Source organism: Aythya ferina (genome assembly GCF_964211825.1).
Source record: "Aythya ferina genome assembly, chromosome: 8".
Classification (NCBI taxonomy): Eukaryota; Metazoa; Chordata; class Aves; order Anseriformes; family Anatidae; genus Aythya; species Aythya ferina.
In genome coordinates this window covers 25907253-25924482 of record NC_140304.1, presented here as the reverse complement: position 1 = coordinate 25924482, position 17230 = coordinate 25907253, and the positions used below count along the sequence as shown (strand labels likewise).

The window sequence follows — 17230 nt, the reverse complement described above, 5'->3', positions numbered from 1 at the left end:
CTTAAAGGGAACCTCAAACTTGAAAACTCCCATCTTTGTTTAAAAATAAAACAACACAAAATTAAACAACTATAGTTTCCCTAGGGTATTTTAGTACAAGGTATTTCTTTATGAAACAGAGCTTGCTTTGTTATGAAGAATACAGTGACAGCCTATGAAGGGCCTCCCTTTCTGATCACACTTTAAAAAAGATCCTGATTCTCCTGAATGTTAAATATTATTGTACAATAGATGTTGCTCAGGCTTTTGTGAAAAATACTAGCGAAGCATGAAGCCCCTTGAGAATTAAAACAACTCTTGGGTTTTCAGCTTCCTATGCCTTTTTCTTTTTTGAGGGAAACAACTTCCTTGTAAGTAGGGCAAAGAGGAATGCCAATTTTCTTTGCTACGTGAGATAATAGGAGTTACCCCTCCTTGAAGAACAAGAAGAATTCCTATTTGTTGGAGTCTGTTATAGGTAACACATGAATTTCTGGGAGTTTGGCAACAGCAACTCCTTCCAGTTTTATATTTATATATATATATATATATATATAAAATTGTGTATATATAAAGATAAAAAATTCACCTACTTGTGCAGAGCAGGTTCACTCCATTTGGAACTTGCAAATTGTTGTATCAAAGATATCTGGTGTTAGTAGGTGTGGAGTGGTTCACAGACTATATCAAAGGTTTGCATAGCAGTGATGACCTGCATGTTTAGTATCTAGCATTTGCAATGTTCAGTTTGCCAACTGTAACATATTATGTTCTATTAATTTAAATTTTATATTAATGAGACACAGCTGATGACAGTATTTTTCTGAAATATTACAAGGGTTATTCCTGTTGTGTTATCTCCCATTGACCTTCCACAACAGGAATTTTACATGCTCACATTAGTTCTTCAAAAGAGTTGTTGGTCCACCTCTGATTGTGACTTTAATCAGAAGAGGCAGATTTGATCTTCTCTTCTGAAGTGGTGAGATGTGAACACTATTTCCTGGGAGTATTTTATACAAACGCACTTCAGACTGAACTATAGCTATCCTTGAAAGGGATTAGAAAGGGCAAGACAAGAATATGAATTAAAAAGCACTGGGGTGTGAAAACATTTCGCTTTAAGCACTTTTGATTCTGTCCTCACTTATGCAAGCCCACTCCTGATGATTGTCAAGAACTTTACAAAAAGGTAGGACTCATCCCTAGAGTCTGTCCCTTCTCCCGCTGAAATCAGACTTTCGAAGGAAAGTGGAAGTGTGAGTATGTGAAGGTACCATTCTGGAAAAATGCAGTCGGTAGTAGTTGACTCTTTCTGTTGTACATATCCCATGTTATTTGTGTGAACTTCTCAAGCAGAATTGACCTATATAGAAAAGGGTTGTGGGACTGTCTTCCCTTGCCAGTACGAGACGCAAATGCTGGTTCAAGATGGGACAATGCTGTACAGATGTGAGAACTGAAAACCAAAATGGAAATACTATGAAAAAAGGTTATGAGTCCTGTCTTACTCAGAATCTCTGTATAAGCTAACCATGCACAGCGTATAGTAATTATAATTTACACTGAAGCCAGGTTACGTAGTGTTTAGTCCTTGCCAAATTACAGTCCCTTTGGCATCTAAGGTAAGGAAGGAATCCAGTTCCTGCAGTGGTGCAAAATCTATATATGTAAATCTACATCTATAGTCATATTAGTAAAATTACTGTAAAGAGCCAACCAAAAGTCAGTTTAAACAAAAGAAAGGAAAATCTCAAATTAAATTTTCAGATTTACAGCTATTTGTAGGTTGAAACCTTCAGTGGATGTTAGCAGTAAAATCATTTGGACTGCAGCGATGTCTTCAGAGAAGGTCTTGAAGATGGTGGCAGTGGTACCAACAGGACATCTTTTAAAGGCAAGTCCATGCCTGCGTCAGCTCAAAGAAAACATTGTCTCGCCTACTTGCTTCTCTCAGGCAAGAAATTTATAGTGTGGAAAACAGCATACTGCCTGAATACCGAGGATGGCATTTAGCAAGATTTTGAATGGTATCCAGCTGGGTGGGAGCTGGAAGTCGCGATGCTTTGAGGGTCATTTGCAGCTCCCAGACAACCCAGCTCCTGGCCCCCGCTGAGCGAAGAGCAGGGTGAGAGTGAGGACAGTTGCTGCCTCATGCCGAGGCAAGGTAGTGCCGACTGGCAGTGCCTCCTGATTCCTGTTGACTTTCTGTAAGCACGTTTAACCTGTAATTTGGAAAAGGAAAATACAGTCTGGCACCCATTCTTGAAGGGTTGCCAGTCCCAGATCTATCCATTGCGTAGCCTGACAGAATGGGAAAGATAAGTGTCTTACAGACCAGTATCCACAGCAACAGACACTGGAATTTTGTCTTTTCAATACGTACAACCCCCTAAAGAATATAATTATTTATTGTCCAGCTTTATAATAGTAATAATGGCCTTTACGTTGGGAATTTTCAGCAGTTAATGACAGTCTGTCTTTGTCTTTGGACCTTGCTTTCTCCAGCCAGTCATTAACAGCAAGGAAAACGCCTTCTCCAGTGGTCACTTTTGCTTAATCATTACGTTGTCTTGCTGCAGAATGTACCAGCTACCTCTGGGAAATAAATGTCTCCAATGTGAATGGATCCATAAAATGTTCTTTAGGTTTCATTTATTTGAAAGAATATTCTGCTAGGATGCACGAGTTTAATGTAAAAGAAGATAAAGTATTATCAGCCCCAAGAAAGGTTAGATCACCCTCTGGAATTGGGACTAAATAGCCTTGCAGTGCTGCCCTTCCTCCTGTGGGGATGGTTCAAGGCCATAGATTTCAAAAGATTAAATCTTAAGAATTTATCTATGTAATCTAGGTTCCCATACACTGTTCTTTTGGTATTGGAGCACTTCAGAAATTATATGTGGACACAAGCATTTTCTTGTCCATCTTCTAGGATCGTATAGGAACTGGACCTTTTTTTTTATGTTTGAATTTTATGTGTAATCATTGTGACATTGAAAGCAGAGTATGGCAGTGGTGTCTTGAGAGTTAAAAATTATTAATAAAAAAAAAAAAAAGCTGAAGTGGGACCAAACCTTGGAAATGCTTGCATTGCCCTGTCTAGATAAGTCCCCTCATCCCATCACCTTCTCCATTTCAAAACACCTAGAAGTTGTATATGATTTTTTTCATGGAAAGATTCATTTATACCCAGAAATGACTTTATCTTTCACTTTATCAAAAGAGGAAAAAATGAGATATTATGTAATTGATCAACTTGAGATGTTTTCTGACTACCTGATAGAACATATTCTTGGTCAAAAACTAACCGTATCCTGAGTGGATTGAATGTGTGTACTTACTTAAGCCTTTGAACAGTCTTCAGTTCCTGAACATTGTTAGTCATTCTTTAAGCTTTATGACTTTAACTGCTATTGTTAAAATGCAGCGAGTTATCTAAACAGTTGTGAACATATCTTTCTTTTGGTACTTTCAAGCTCATGCAACTGTTTAAGAAATGTATTACTTTGAGGATAAATAAGTTTTTACCAACAATTAAATTTTCTAAATAGTGCATTTAATGTGTGGGGATTCCTACTAGTAGCCCAGCATACAATTATTGTAGAATAGTCACATAGTATTGAAGCCCTTCCATTTGAATGGTAAAAGAAAATGGGAATTACTTCATTGTTACATTTAAAACCAATATGGCATCCCTCGAAAGTTTGATGTTAAACATGGAAGTAATGTGACTGATATGTCTAATTTTAATGTTTTGCTGTGGAAGAGATTTAGCACCTGCATAACTATTATTGGTACTATTAGCTTTTCATTGTGTATCTTTAAGTGAAAACACAGAGTTCCCATCAAAACAGCAGGCATCAGTTTTCTGCTTTAATGCTATTTTTTTGTACTTTTCAAGAAAAATAGCAGCAGAAAAATGTAGGTAGTGTTCCAGGAAACAGCCACTCACAAGTCCTTCAAGGGCTGGGACTGTGCTTTGTGGTTTCCTGACTCTTGGAGTGACACTTTTACTTTTTAAGGTAAGGCTTCATGTGTATTTTGAAAGTATGACAATCTCCTTCTCAGCAGGGTTTTGTTGTTTCTAAAAGGCTGGGAATTGCTAAAGGATTTAAATCTGGTGAGGATACAGTCATTCCCTTAATAATGAGCTTTCAAACCTATGCCTGTAAAATAGCTCTATGTCTTCAAGCTTTAGGTTCTCTGGCTAGCCAGTGCTCAACCAACTGGCTAACCACTAGCAGAAAGGAGGAAGGTCTGAAGGAAAGGAGTGCTGATACTTCTGTGTTTGTATTCTGTGCTTAAACTGATTTTTTCCGCTGCTTCACAGCTACCCAATGCAGATTATTTATAGATTTCAGAGCCAGAAATTAACACAGTGCCTTGCAGGCAGAAGAGAAATGTATGGGATCATTATTAATTCTTTAGCATTATAATGCCTTCTGGCTCAATGTGTGTGCTGGGGACCAAGTGTAAACACACATTTGTCATTCCAACCCTTAATCTGTTCCCAAAAATGTCCTTCAATGGAGAACTGTGAAACAGCTTTTCTAAACAATCTGAGACCTTTTTTTTGCCACTGACACAAAGATCTTTATAGCCTTTGCTGTAATTGAACCTTCAAATGTAAAATGTTGCGAATGCCAGTTTAGTGTTCCTTTTCAAAAAAAAAAAAAAAAAAAAAAACAAAGCAAAGAAAAAAATACACACTCTGATGCTACTTGCCCTTACATGAATGCTTTTAGTTTTCTTTCATTAGGGGAAATTACCCAGGTCTCCTTGGTACCTGAAGAGATCTTTCCTCTTCCGCATCTACCCTAACCTTTGAGTCCCTAGCTTCTTTTTGTTTCTCCTGTTATATCTAGTTTCTCCATTTTTCTGTTTTCCTTTCCTTTTAACAGCAGCCTTAGATGTTGCTAATAGATTTCAGCTGCAGAGGAAATACAATCCCAATAAGACTTAGTGTACTGAATCCCTCACTAGCCACTGAACTTAGTTGGACAAAATTGTCCTTCATGTAATTTTAACAGTGTCCACGGAGTAATTCCAGCCATCAGTCTGTCCTGTCATCTTTCTGCAGCTCCTTCTACCTCCATTGTAACAGAAGGTAGAGGATCGCTACAGCAGCCGTTATTGTTTGATCAGCAACACGGTCTTTGCTGGAATTTCATTTCCCGTGCAGCCTAGCTACTAGAATACATTTGTCATCCATACTTTGTAGCAGACTTATATTTGCCTGTAATTACATACCAGTCTGGCAATACTTTATTGTTAACATAAAGTACTGGCGCTTAAATCCCCAATCCTAAACTGAAGTATTTGCAAAACTCTGTAATTGCTAAAATAATAAAGCTGCCATTTTTGTATGGGAAGTTTACAGCCTGCTTCTGAAATACTTGTATTGGCTTAACTATACCTGTATGCGTGCCTTATGTTTTCACGGGCTGCTTGAGATAGACAGCCTTCTGCTATGCATTTCTGATACCTTCACAAATAGCTGAGGAGGGAGGGGACCTTGAATCAGAATATTCTGATTCTGTGACCTCTGGACATCAACTTGTCCATAATCTCCTCCTCAAGCAGGGCCAGCTAGAACTGGCTGCCCACATTCACACGCATCTGTCAAGTTGTTTCTGAGCATGCAGGAAACTCCGTAAGCTCTGTGGTCAACCCATTCCAGTGCTCAGTCAAAACTTTACTTGATTTTTTTTCTTCCAGGCTGTGGTCTACTCTCATGTACTAAAAAGCCTATAAACAATAACCAAGAACAACACGTTCAGCATAGTTAAACTCAGGGCAGAAATACTGGCAAATGTTTAGGGATATGCAAACCAGGAAAGTATTTTGGATTAATTTTGTGGTGGTATTTTGGGTTGTGTTGGCATTTTGGGTTGTGTTGCCTTTTTCCAAAAATAGAGATACCCTTCTCTCGCTGTCGGTTACTCATTCTGCTTTTATTTTGGCCTTTAAATAACTATTTTGTTGGGCTGCTCTCAGGGCTGGGCCAAACAGACTTCAGTATCAGAAACCTGGGCCAGATTAAGCAATGTGGCTACTTTCTTTCACACAGGAGCGTGAAAACATCCCTAACTGTGTGCGTGTGCGCCCAGTAGGTTGGGAATTCGTGCTCAGAATGCCACGGGCACTGCTGTCAGACAAGGACAAAGAGTTTCTGTGGTGTTTTGGGGGTCAGAGGGGCAGGCAGGCGGGCACCGGCCGCAACCGGGGGCCGGGCCTGGCGGGCCGGGCCCCGCGCCCTCCCTCCCGTCTCCGTGCGCTCCGCGCTGGATTGCTCGTGCCTTATCCCGGCGCTGGCGGCGCGGCCAGGCGAGCTCAGCCGAGCGCAGAGGCGGATTTTGAGGAACAATAACAGAGCGGGGAGCGCGGGACCGGCGCGGCCGCCCCGCCCGCCCGCCCGCCCGCCGCACCATGTACGCCTTTGTGCGGTTCCTGGAGGACAACGTCTGCTACGCGCTGCCCGTCTCCTGCGTGCAGGACTTCAGCCCCACGTCCCAGCTCGACTTCGACAACCAGAAGGTCTACACCGTCTACCGCAACCCCGAGGAGGCGGACGAGGACGACGAGAGCCCCGGGGAGTGGGGCGAGCGCCTGCTGCTGCACAAGGCCCAGATCCTGGCGCTGGCAGGTGGGCGGCGGGCACGGGGATGGGGCTGGGGGGGGGCCGGGGGGGGGGGGCTGCAGCCGCCCCCTCGCTGCTGAGGGAGAGGGGGGGAGAGCGGAGGAGGGGGTGGGAAGGGACGGGAGGGGGGTGCTGTGGGGCTGGGGGTGGTGGGGGGGTGGTCCTGGTCCTCGCAGTGTCCTGGTCCTCGCAGTGTCCTGGTCCTGGACCTGGATCTGGTCCTGGTGGTGGTCCTGGTTCTGGTCCTGGTCCTGGTGGTGATGTCGAGGTGAAATTAGCCCCCCACACATACATACGCACACTCACACTCACACACACGTACTCGGGGGCCCCGAAGTTGAGGTGTGGGTGCGCGGGGTATTTATAGTGCCCGCAGTCCCCGCTGTACGTAACTCTGCGGCTCTGGGCAGCGCGCTGCCAAGCCGGAGGGGTGCTGCTTTATGTCCGCGCTGCTTGTGTAAGTCACTTCGCAAATTGGAAGGCAAAAAAAAAAAAAAAAAAAAGGAGCCAGACCTCTCCGCTGGGCTCTTGGCTTGGCTGCCTGGTGCTGGTCTCACGTTCAGCTTTCATACCTCACCTACATAAACCACTGTTAAGAACTGAACCCGCTTTTTGGCCATTGGAAGGTGCTCCCCTCCTGCGTGGCCCCAGGTCACGTCTCGCAGCATGTTGCCATGAGGACTTTCTGTAGTTGCCTTGCAACGATGCTCTGCCCTGCTCGGAGTTGGCGCACCTAAAAAGTTTGAGGTTGTTTGTGGCAACTTGCTGGCCACTGCGGGCTTGTCCCACCCGCGGTGGGAAGATGGTGGCTGACGGTTGGGCTGTCCCTGTGAGGAGCCAAGGGGACGCTGGGTTTGGATCCAGAGCCCTCGGCTTGGGAAGGAGAAATGCTGGTTACGTCCATTTCCCCAAAGGTGGAATGGGCCTCAGAAACTGCTCTCTGGCACTGAGTCCTGGGAAAGCAGTGCCTGTTCCTCATCTTTGAACAGGGCAGCTTAGTGCTACAGTCACGTAAAACTAGTGTTTTCTTAGTTATAGTTTTATTTTTGGAAATAACAGTTCCCAAAGTGGATCAAGTTGGTGGTCCGTTTAGGCTTGGAGTCAGCAACTCATGCCAGTGTCCTGTTTACAGCAGTGGCCACAAGCAGGTGCTTGGAAAGAATAAGAAAAAGGCAAGCATGTACATCATTCCCTGTAAAGCTTTTACAGTTTCTGAACAGCTGCCACGCCAGGAGTTCAGGGTAGCAGGAGAACCCACTAGGCAAAGTTTTTGTTGTCCTGTGCCACCACTTCGTTTGTGTGTCCTGTCTATAGCAGAGCAGAATTTGTGTAGGACGTATTTCTTGCAAGTTACCTGCCAGATACATGGAAGACAGCAGTGTTGCTGTTTGGGCTTTGCTTGGCCTCTTCTCAGAGACATCCCACGTGGAGCTCACCTTCCTCTTTCTTACTGGGGAACTGCAGTAGCAATGTCCTTTCTGTTCACCATGTTCATCTCAACCCAAGTTAAAAGTTTGACAAATTCTCACAGCAGATTTGCTCACATGGTGAGCCTACCAGGTTGCCTCAGTTTGCCAAGTAGTGAACCCAGCAGAAAGTGCACCTACTTCTGTCAATTTCCTTGTTCCAGTCAGGTTGTACCTAAGAGAAGTTGTCTTCTGTGCAGTTGCTCTTTGCTTCATTGCACTTGAGCCAGAACAAACCAATGCTGTTTCCTCCAGGGAGCAAGACTTGTTACTTAAATTAGTGGTTTGCACTAATTGCTCCTCAGAGATTGCAGTATCTACAGGAGATACTCCTAGTGAGCCAGGAACACAAAGAAACATACAACTGTCTTTATCACATCTGTCACATCTCAATATACCTGACTGTATCTGTGTTTGACAGCCGTGGAGAACTTCTCACCTGAATCCTTACTTCTGTTCTTCGTTCCTCCCTCCAGTGTGTAAAGATACTGTAGTTGAATTCAACATACGTTACGTACAAAGGATTACTTACTTTTAAAGTTGTCACTTCCTCCCCAAATTTTTAATATAGGTGTTTATTTTAGAGTGGTTATAAATACTGGTGAGAAAACTTGATCTTACGTGAAGACCCTTCAGCAGAATTTCTGGTTTATAGTGACCAATTTAACTTTTACAGATTAGCATCATGATTTTTCTTTTGAAACAAGTTTTCCTTTTCTACGTTGTTTAAAAAAATGATAGTTTTAAAACTTTTACCCTCCTTATTTTCATCAGGAGTTCGCCAGGGATAAATAAGTTTTCATGCCCATAGTACAAACTTCTATTGGAGCTTTCTTTGTGTAGATAGTTCATGAAACAATTGTCTTGATTTGAGAGAGTCTAGAAGCACTTCTTTGATCTTTTGTGGTGAGGTTGAATGTTTGGAAACCTGCACACCTGTGAGAAATGCTATTGACGCTGCAGGGCAGAGGGAACTGATGTAAAGGTATCACAATTTTTTTTCCATTTATTTTTTTTTTTAAAGGGTAGTGTGTTGGGCATGCTCAGAGCATCACGTAATTGTGACAGACTTGGTATGTTGGGGAGATAAATACTGTCGTCTTCTGGATACTTCAGTAATAAGCAATATGTAGTAGTATGACAGCAGTGATAGACGAGCTGGGAGCAGGTGTGTGCTTTTCTCATGCCTGTGTGTGTGTGGTTGGGACCTGCTGGTGGTGGCGGCACGCGTTGGTTTGGGAACCTTTGACTTCTTCAAAAGTTAGCCCAAGACTAACGCTAGAGCTAGGAAGGTTAACCCCAGGCTAGGACAGTTGTAGACATTTGAGCCATAGAAGGCGTACTGAAATGAACGTTCTGTTCCACAACAAGTTCAGTATTTGGTTAATAGGCAACTGTTGTTATGTAGTAATGAAGGAAACATTTTATTTACCTCTTGAATGGAAAATACAGCTCAGCAGACTAGAGTTGCACTGTAAAGCAGATTTGGAGGTGACATGTTAACTGCTCTTTCTCATCGAGAATACAAAAATAGGCAGCTTTTCAGAAGTTCGAGTTTGTCTTTCTGATCATCCACATCTCTCGTTTTTTCTTCCTTTGTGTCCTTTCATCAAAATGCTGACAAGCTGTTTTCTGATCCCTAGTGTTGAAATATGTGTGCCACTTGCAACTTTTTCCACTGCTATCCAATATAGTCACTGGGAGTTTTGTCTCTAAGTGTGTGCACCTTTTAGGAGCTTGTATGATTCTTAGATGACCTTACGGGAACCTTTCCTTGCTCTACAAAGTGATGAGTATTAGGTGGAACAAGCAGAGGTACAGGGACTTTAAAAAGTTTATTACTAAAGGTTGCATTTGTTAACAAGTTAATAGGGTCTACTTTCTAATACATTCTGACTACAGTAAATTATTTTCCCTACCTGCTGTCCTTAACATTTCCCACCCACACAGTCATAGCAAACTGATCTCCATCAGATTCTTACTGCAGTTCCCTACCTGCCACTGCAGACATGTTAATACCTGCCTGTACCCTTATTCTTTCTTGCTCCTTTATAAAATGTTATGCTCCACTTTTTATTAAAATAGGTTAGGTGATTTAAAAAAAAAAAAATCTTTAAAAGCTAGTGCAGCTCATCATGAGCTAATTTGCTGTGTATTTCAGAAGGTTGTAAAATCTTTGTTCCCAGAACAATTTTAAACTATATGATTTTTGTTGCAGAGTTGGGAGTAAGTTTGAGGGTGGATACACCTGAACAAATTGAAGCTGCCTACTTTGGATAGCTGCTGGAGGAGAGGCATTGTGAAGTGCTAGAGCAGGTGAAATTTTTACAGGATGAGATTTTAGATTTTCCCAAGAATATACAGAATTTAGGTCAGGAAGTGATCTTGATGTATAAAATTCATCCAAGGCTTTTATTTGTATTTCTGCAGGCTTGTGCTTCTTTGTGCATTATTATTATTATTTTTTTTTTTGTTATTCCTTGCACTATGTGGAGTAGGCAGAGCAGGGCATAGCGGTGCCCACCTTGCACCCATGTGGCAGCCTATGCTCAGACACAGGGCAACCAGCAGACTGCATGAGCTGTTGTGGAAGCTGCGAACTTTTCTGTTCCTAGAAAGCTCTAGGTCTGTTTCCTGTCATGATGCGCAACTCAGGCAACTGCTTCTTGGGTATTCCCAGTGTGACCCCAAGTAAAGAAGTGCAATAGGAAGCCTTCCAGTAGTAGTTGTGGTTCCTCCCAGACTGTTTTTTTTGTGTTTTTTTTTTTTTTTTTTGTTAGTTTGTTTGTTTTGTTTTGGTTTGTTTCTGGGATAGCTGTGGAGTACCTATGGGCTGACTGGGACTTTGAACTCCAGGACATCAACACGTGTCTCTTCCCACCTGTGCCTTGGGTCTTGCCTTGTGAGTGGCCCTCCTCTAGTCACTGAGTGGAGCTAAGCCCAACAGGGCACACGCTACTGAAGCAAACTTGTTCAAAATATGGTCTAGATTAAATTTATGTGCATATTTATATATATACATATCTATTTCTATATATTACTTTCTGCTGTGATATTTGAGGTGCAGAGGCTCACCAAACCATTTTGCGTGTATGTCACAGAATAACCACATCACACTCTTCAACAGAACGTGGTAGTGTTCATACCACATGAATACAAGTGTGGTGGTATTCATAAAGAATATTCAGAGCCGCATTTCACACTCATCTTGTGTTTGATCCGCTTTATTCTGAACTATTTCAAGATGAAGGGTGGATTGTTATTTTTTCCCCCCTTTCTTCTAAATTTTCCTGTAGGAGCATGTCTGAGATATAAAGGGCTTATACAAAGGCACATCTTTATCATATCTGTATGTTCAGCATTGAAGCCTTAATAGGGCACATTAGCGCAAAGCCAAAAAAAAAAAGGGAACTTTTAAAACTGTTGCCTGTAACCCTCATGATAATGGTTATCGCTGTATGTCATCAGCGGCATAAAGTGCCAGTAAAAAGGCGTTTAAAAAGAATGTGTCTGTGTGAGAAGATTTTACCCCCTAGTTTTCTCTTTTCCTTTATCTCTGCATTTATTCCAAAAGGAAATATCTTTTTTTGTTCTTAAACCATTCTCAATTGACCTGCTTGCTCCTCAGTCACATTTGCTTTTTGCTTCTGAACAGTCGGAAGTCATTTACTTACGTATTTTTGTGACACTCAGGCATACAGGTCACCTACAGTGTTATTTCTCTTGATCTTTGTATGTACCTTATCCCACATAACACAAGCTAAGCTTGTAAATGTTGTATAAGCTTAACTATGGTACAAGAAAAGTATGAATTTCAGGATTTTAATCAAATTGACTTCAAAGGTAGTGTGGTGATGGTAGCTATGGTAACTAACACTTACTAATTAAAATATGCTAAAATTTGCAGGGAGTGAAAAGGGGAATTAATGTAAGTTAATGTTTTTGTTTTCTTAATTTGACTGTAAAACCTTTTTTTTTCCATGGAATTGCCTACGTGCAGTCAAGTATTTGCTGGTGTTTTTCATTCTTTTTTTTTTTCTTTTTTTAAGAAACCTTTTAAAAATAGTAGAGCCTGAACCACATCATAATTTTTGTATGTAAACTAAAAGAAATACGTGAATCTACCTGCTATTTCCATAGCAATTCATTCCTCAGTCAGAGAGAGTTGTGGAGGTTTCCTGGAGAGTTCCCTGTAGGCTGCTGCTTCATTCTGTGCTTGAATAGCTGGTGGGCAGCATCTCCACTGCTTCGTGGCCTTTTTGATCGGAAAATCATTATCAGGGTTTGGTCCTAATACCTTTCTTCAGTGTGATTCAGACTGGTCAGGGCAGGCAGATTGGCAAACTGTAGCTAGCGTTGAGATAATGATCTCCTTAAGTGAACTCTTGAACTTTTTGAGAAAAAAAATGGCTTTCATAACATAATTTTGTTTTTATAAAATATTTATCATGTCCAAACTTCTGAAAAGTAATTCCCATAGTTGCGTTTCCTATATAGGTACAGATGAAAGATTTAAAAGATTGATTTTTAATATTCTACTTGCTCTAAAGGTTGCTTTTAGTTTGCTTGTTTTTGTTTTAATTTAATGGTAATAAAGTATTACTGTATTTGTTTCAGAAAGGATTAAGAGAGCTGCTTTAAAATAGCTATAATCCTTTATGTTTGACATGCTCAGGGTATTGTACAAATATTAACAAAACTGCACAACACTTCAATGGGGTAGATGGAGACATTGAGAGAGGTTGAGTTATTCAAGGTCAGTATTTAAGTAAATATTGGATCCAGGATTAAAGTTCTCCTCAGTGGCGTTTAAAACAACAAAAGATTTCCTGTTTCTCAACCTGATGTCTTTTCTTTACTTGATCTTGTACCTCCATTAATTTCTACTGCCACCAAATACTATTCTAATACCACTAAGAAATTAAATGGAAGAAACAATTTTGTTGTTAAAGGATGATAATTATTTCTATCAGAGTTTTGTTTTTAGCCATGTTGCTTTGGCTAATTATTGTTGGAGAGACTTTTTTTTTAACTTTTGAGTTAAGAAGTACTTTCTATTATCAATATGAAATATGAGAAGAAAGATAACTTCACTTTTTCTTGCAATACAAATCTGAATTTAGCTGATATTCAAATAGCAAATCTGAACAATCTGCTGATAAATGAACACGTGCACAAGGAAGGTGTTATAAAAATAGTTGAATGTTGTCCTGTGTTTTAGAAACAAGACTTCAAACAGGTGTCCACACTGATACAGTCTCACTCTTTGCAGTATTAAACTGCATATCTCTGTTCCACTAGAGAAAAAAAGTGTAGATTCAGACCTCAACCTTTGCTCCTTTGTGGTGGGTTTGGTTTTATGAGAGCAGCTGCGGGTTTGTGAACGTATTTTTTCTCTGTGAACATATTTTTATTACTGTATTGATTCTTAATGAAGGAGAGATAGTCTTGAAGTAGGGTTTCCAATGGAAGTTAGAGGTGGAAGTTGTTTTTATTCTGTCCTCTACTATTGTAGGCGTCCTCCTCCTTTCTCTTGCTCTTTGGTCTGTAGCTCCTATTTGCAAGGCAGGCATCCAACGGCTTGTCCCCATCATCAGCGGGCAGCCTTGATTCAGGCTTCTGGCATCTCGTCCCTCTCACCAGTCCTCTAACCTAACAAGTGGTACGTCAAGACCTTTCTATTTTGCCTTTTCCCAATTCCATTAAGAATTATTTTCATTCTAGCTTCTATTCACTCACATAAATGAAATTCATAGGATTTAACAGCTTCTTTTTTTTTTTTTTTTTTTTTGGCTGGCTCCTCCAGAGCACGCCCTTACCTTTTTGTGCCTTTTGGCCCTGTTTGTCACAGCGTTGTAGCTTGGTATGTCATCCTCCCTGACTTTCAGAATCCTCTTTTTGTGCTGAAGACATTCCCCACATCACTTGGTTGTCTGTTTCTGTGTTCTTTCTTGGGAAGAGCTGCAGGAGTATTTAGTTCTTAAATTTTGGGGGGTGATGTTAGCCCAGATGATGACAGCTCACAGCTCTGCCTTTTTAATCCTTACTTTTCTCGTTGACTCAGATTTCTTTCCAGCTTCCTTCTCTGTAATCCTTATGCAGAAAACTTTCTTTCAGCTTAAGCTTAGGATAGCCCGAGATATTTTCCTACCATTTCTGTCCAACTAAATGTACTTCATGTGTGTGTTTTCACTGTGCCCAGTCTCTCTCTCTTTTTTTTTTTTTTTTTTTCTGGAATCTCTTTTTCAACTTCCAATAAAGCTCTGCTCCAATCTGAAGGAAAAAAAAATAAATAAAACAATATAGTGAATTATTATATCCAAATGACGAATTGACTGTGCCAGCACCTGGTGGATGCCTCTTGGCCTACTGCCCTCCTTTGACCTACGTCAGGTTTGGTGGCACGTCACTTACTTCTTCAAGTAAGTTTTGCATTTCTGCAGCCATCCGTTACCCTGTGTTGTACACTGTTGTTGTTCTGAGTTTCTTCCACTTTGGTGGTGGCCTTAACCTCCACTGCTTCTAGCCCTGGGGAGTTTTACATGAGATTTTTCTTCCTCTGTATCCTGAACACTTTGAGAGCTAGCAGGATCGTTGCATTTTCTCAGATCTCTTCTTCCTCTTTGCTTGCAGTATATGAGCTAAGAACGTCATTTATGATTTTCCTTTTTCCATTTTCAGATAAACTAGCTGCCTTTTGTTGTTGTTGTTATATTATCGTGCTGTTTTCATTTTCAGTCACAGCAATATTGATTATTGTTTATTTGTGCTTAAGTGGCACTTAGGAATCCATGCCCTGTGGTGCTTTCTGTGTGTATTTGTTTTGAAGCGCCAAGTATACCTTTGCCTGTGGGCTTTCTGTTTTGGTTCTTGAGTGTCTTTCTCTCTACTTGTGCTCTTTAAGTAGTGCAGAGCCTCCTGAGGCAGATGATGTTTGCAGTCAGCACTGAGGCAGCTCAACACAGCAGCGTGGGGGGAATTTGGTGCAGGTGCTGCCCATATGTGTTGGGTATATGCCTAAAAACGGGAAGGGCGATGTTAAATTTTTTGAACTGTCAGTATATCATTTTCCACAAGGGGTGGAATTTTTTTTTTGAAGGCTTAGGGGAAGGATGAATTTTGCTCAAGGTTCTCTCGTTTTATTATTATAAGATTTATAGCATCACCAAGCCGCTTGCTTGGACTGATCCCAGACCTGCCATCCCTCATCTACTCAGAGTGCAGTGCTCTCTTCCTCTAGTTTTCCAGCTTTTACTCCAAAGGTGGAAAAAACAGCACTTGAACTATTTTTTCAAAGGGATTAGTTTTTTCAGTCCTTACTCCTAAATTAGAAAGTAAAGAATGTTTTAAGGAGACTTGGAGATTTTTTTATAGTTGTACTCTACGTCCCAGGATAGGGTGTGCAGTTTTAGATCACTCACAGAGTTTTACTTGAATTTAACCACCTCATTTCCTGCCCTGTCAAATTCGCTTTGTCTGCCTCAGTTCCCTGCTGCTGCAGGCTTGAAGCTATTGCATTTTGGCCTAGATCTGCCCATCCTGACACTGAAATGAAGGCCTGACTGTGAAGAAAGCGTTCCAGGAACAGTTTATCCTTCGCGAGTTGATACAGTCTCTTAGGCAGGGTTGGTTTTTTGGCCTTTTTTCCTTTGGCACTGCTGAGGCCGGATGTCTACCAATGCTCTCTGAAATGTCTCTGCAGTTGGCTGTCTTCTGGTACCCTGTCTTTTTGGCACTCTGGTGGGTGTCCACGTGGGCTGGGACCGCTGGCCCTGGAGCCCTGTGCTTCCACATGGCTGGCCGGCACGATCGCTCCATCCCGACCTTTTCCTGCAGCGCTGGTATCCCAGCCTTCTTGGTTCTGTTCACCAAATCACAAAATATAATTTTATTTGTCTGATGTTGTGGCTGCTGTGCACAAAAGCGGTTTTTCCTAATTTATCAGAGCGCGTGTCTTCAGCATGTCTTTTCTTAAAGGACAGAGGGCTTCAGTGTTGTCGTGCTTGCACCACAGTTCTGCAGCGCGTATTTTGTTACAGGTACCTAATTAGCTATGTTAAGCGCTAGTTCTCAGTAGCTGGTTTTGCTAAATCATTTATTCCACTTATAGGAAAAACAGTAAGCACAACTTCATAGCAATCTTCTTGTGGCCATCTGAGGGAAGGTATAATGTTTAACTTGTAGTGAGGTTTAAATGACTGGGGACGAAGTCTAGCCAAACGATTCACATCATTTCAAAGAAGGTTCAGTGACAGCATTGCTGGGACTGCCTTTCACTTTCTTAACGTGTTCTGTGGCTGCAGTCACTGAATTGCATCTTGTTCAGTCATTTAGGTTCATATCCTGATTTGCTTCTGGCTCAAAATTTGTGTGTGATTTGCATTTTGCTGGATTCCTGTTTTGTCCTTGTCTTTTGTAGGCTTGCACAACAGCAGAAACGGAGGCCTAAGGAGAACTGCTCGAAAGGCACGTTCATGTTTCTCCTCCCCCTCCCCCTGCTCTACTCTCACTTCCCTCCCTCCCCTTCCCAAATTCCATTAATATTTACAGAACACGAGCCAGTACTTCAGCATTATTCTCAAATTCAGAATGAGATTTTTCTGGCTCTGTCTACAGCTAATGTGGAAGACAACAGACGTTAGAAATGCACTTAAAAAAAGGAAAAACAAAAGACCTTTCATATCCAACACACTGGATGAATTGTGTTAGGTTTAAATAGGCCTAGAAAGAGCTGAACATATGTAAGAAAATATTATATGTAATTCCATTGGAAGACAGAGGAACATAACATTTTTAGCTCATAAAGTAAATGAAAAAAATACTGAGCTTTAATTTACATAAACACATTTTTACCATTGTCTCTTCAAATTTAGTGCACGTGGGGAAATGAGTTCTTCAACTTACTGGCTCATTTGCAGGTTAAGCAGTAAAATCAAAGAGTAACACAAAAAGTTTTGTCAAACATAAGAAAGACCTGTGTTGGTAGTTCTGCACCGATAGTTTAAAAACTACGCATTTGTAAGGAGCTATAAATAAACTTGTACCTTCAGTCCACCTGTAAAGTTTTGCAAATACAGATTTCACACACAAACTGAGAAATTGGGAGGGGAATGGAGAGTGAAGAAGTCAAATAGCTTTATTT

At 41.3% G+C, this 17230-nt stretch overlaps 1 protein-coding gene across 5 annotated transcripts in view; it reads left to right on the top strand.

Annotated features, from left to right (window-relative positions):
• The window catches only part of BEND5 (BEN domain containing 5), a 931317-nt gene that overhangs the window by 550963 nt on the left and 363124 nt on the right, over positions 1-17230 (top strand). The window contains exon 1 of one of the 5 annotated variants that reach the window (XM_084527423.1): positions 6211-6628. The exons of 2 other annotated variants lie outside the window; for them this stretch is intronic. Coding sequence is in view for 1 of the 3 variants with exons in the window: in XM_084527422.1 (XP_084383548.1) it covers positions 6412-6628 (217 nt within the window). In the remaining 2 variants the exon portion in view is untranslated. Of the gene's footprint in view, positions 1-6210; positions 6629-16503; positions 16555-17230 lie in introns of those variants that run through there. 2 more of the 5 variants (XM_084527422.1, XM_084527424.1) reach the window with 2 other exon arrangements.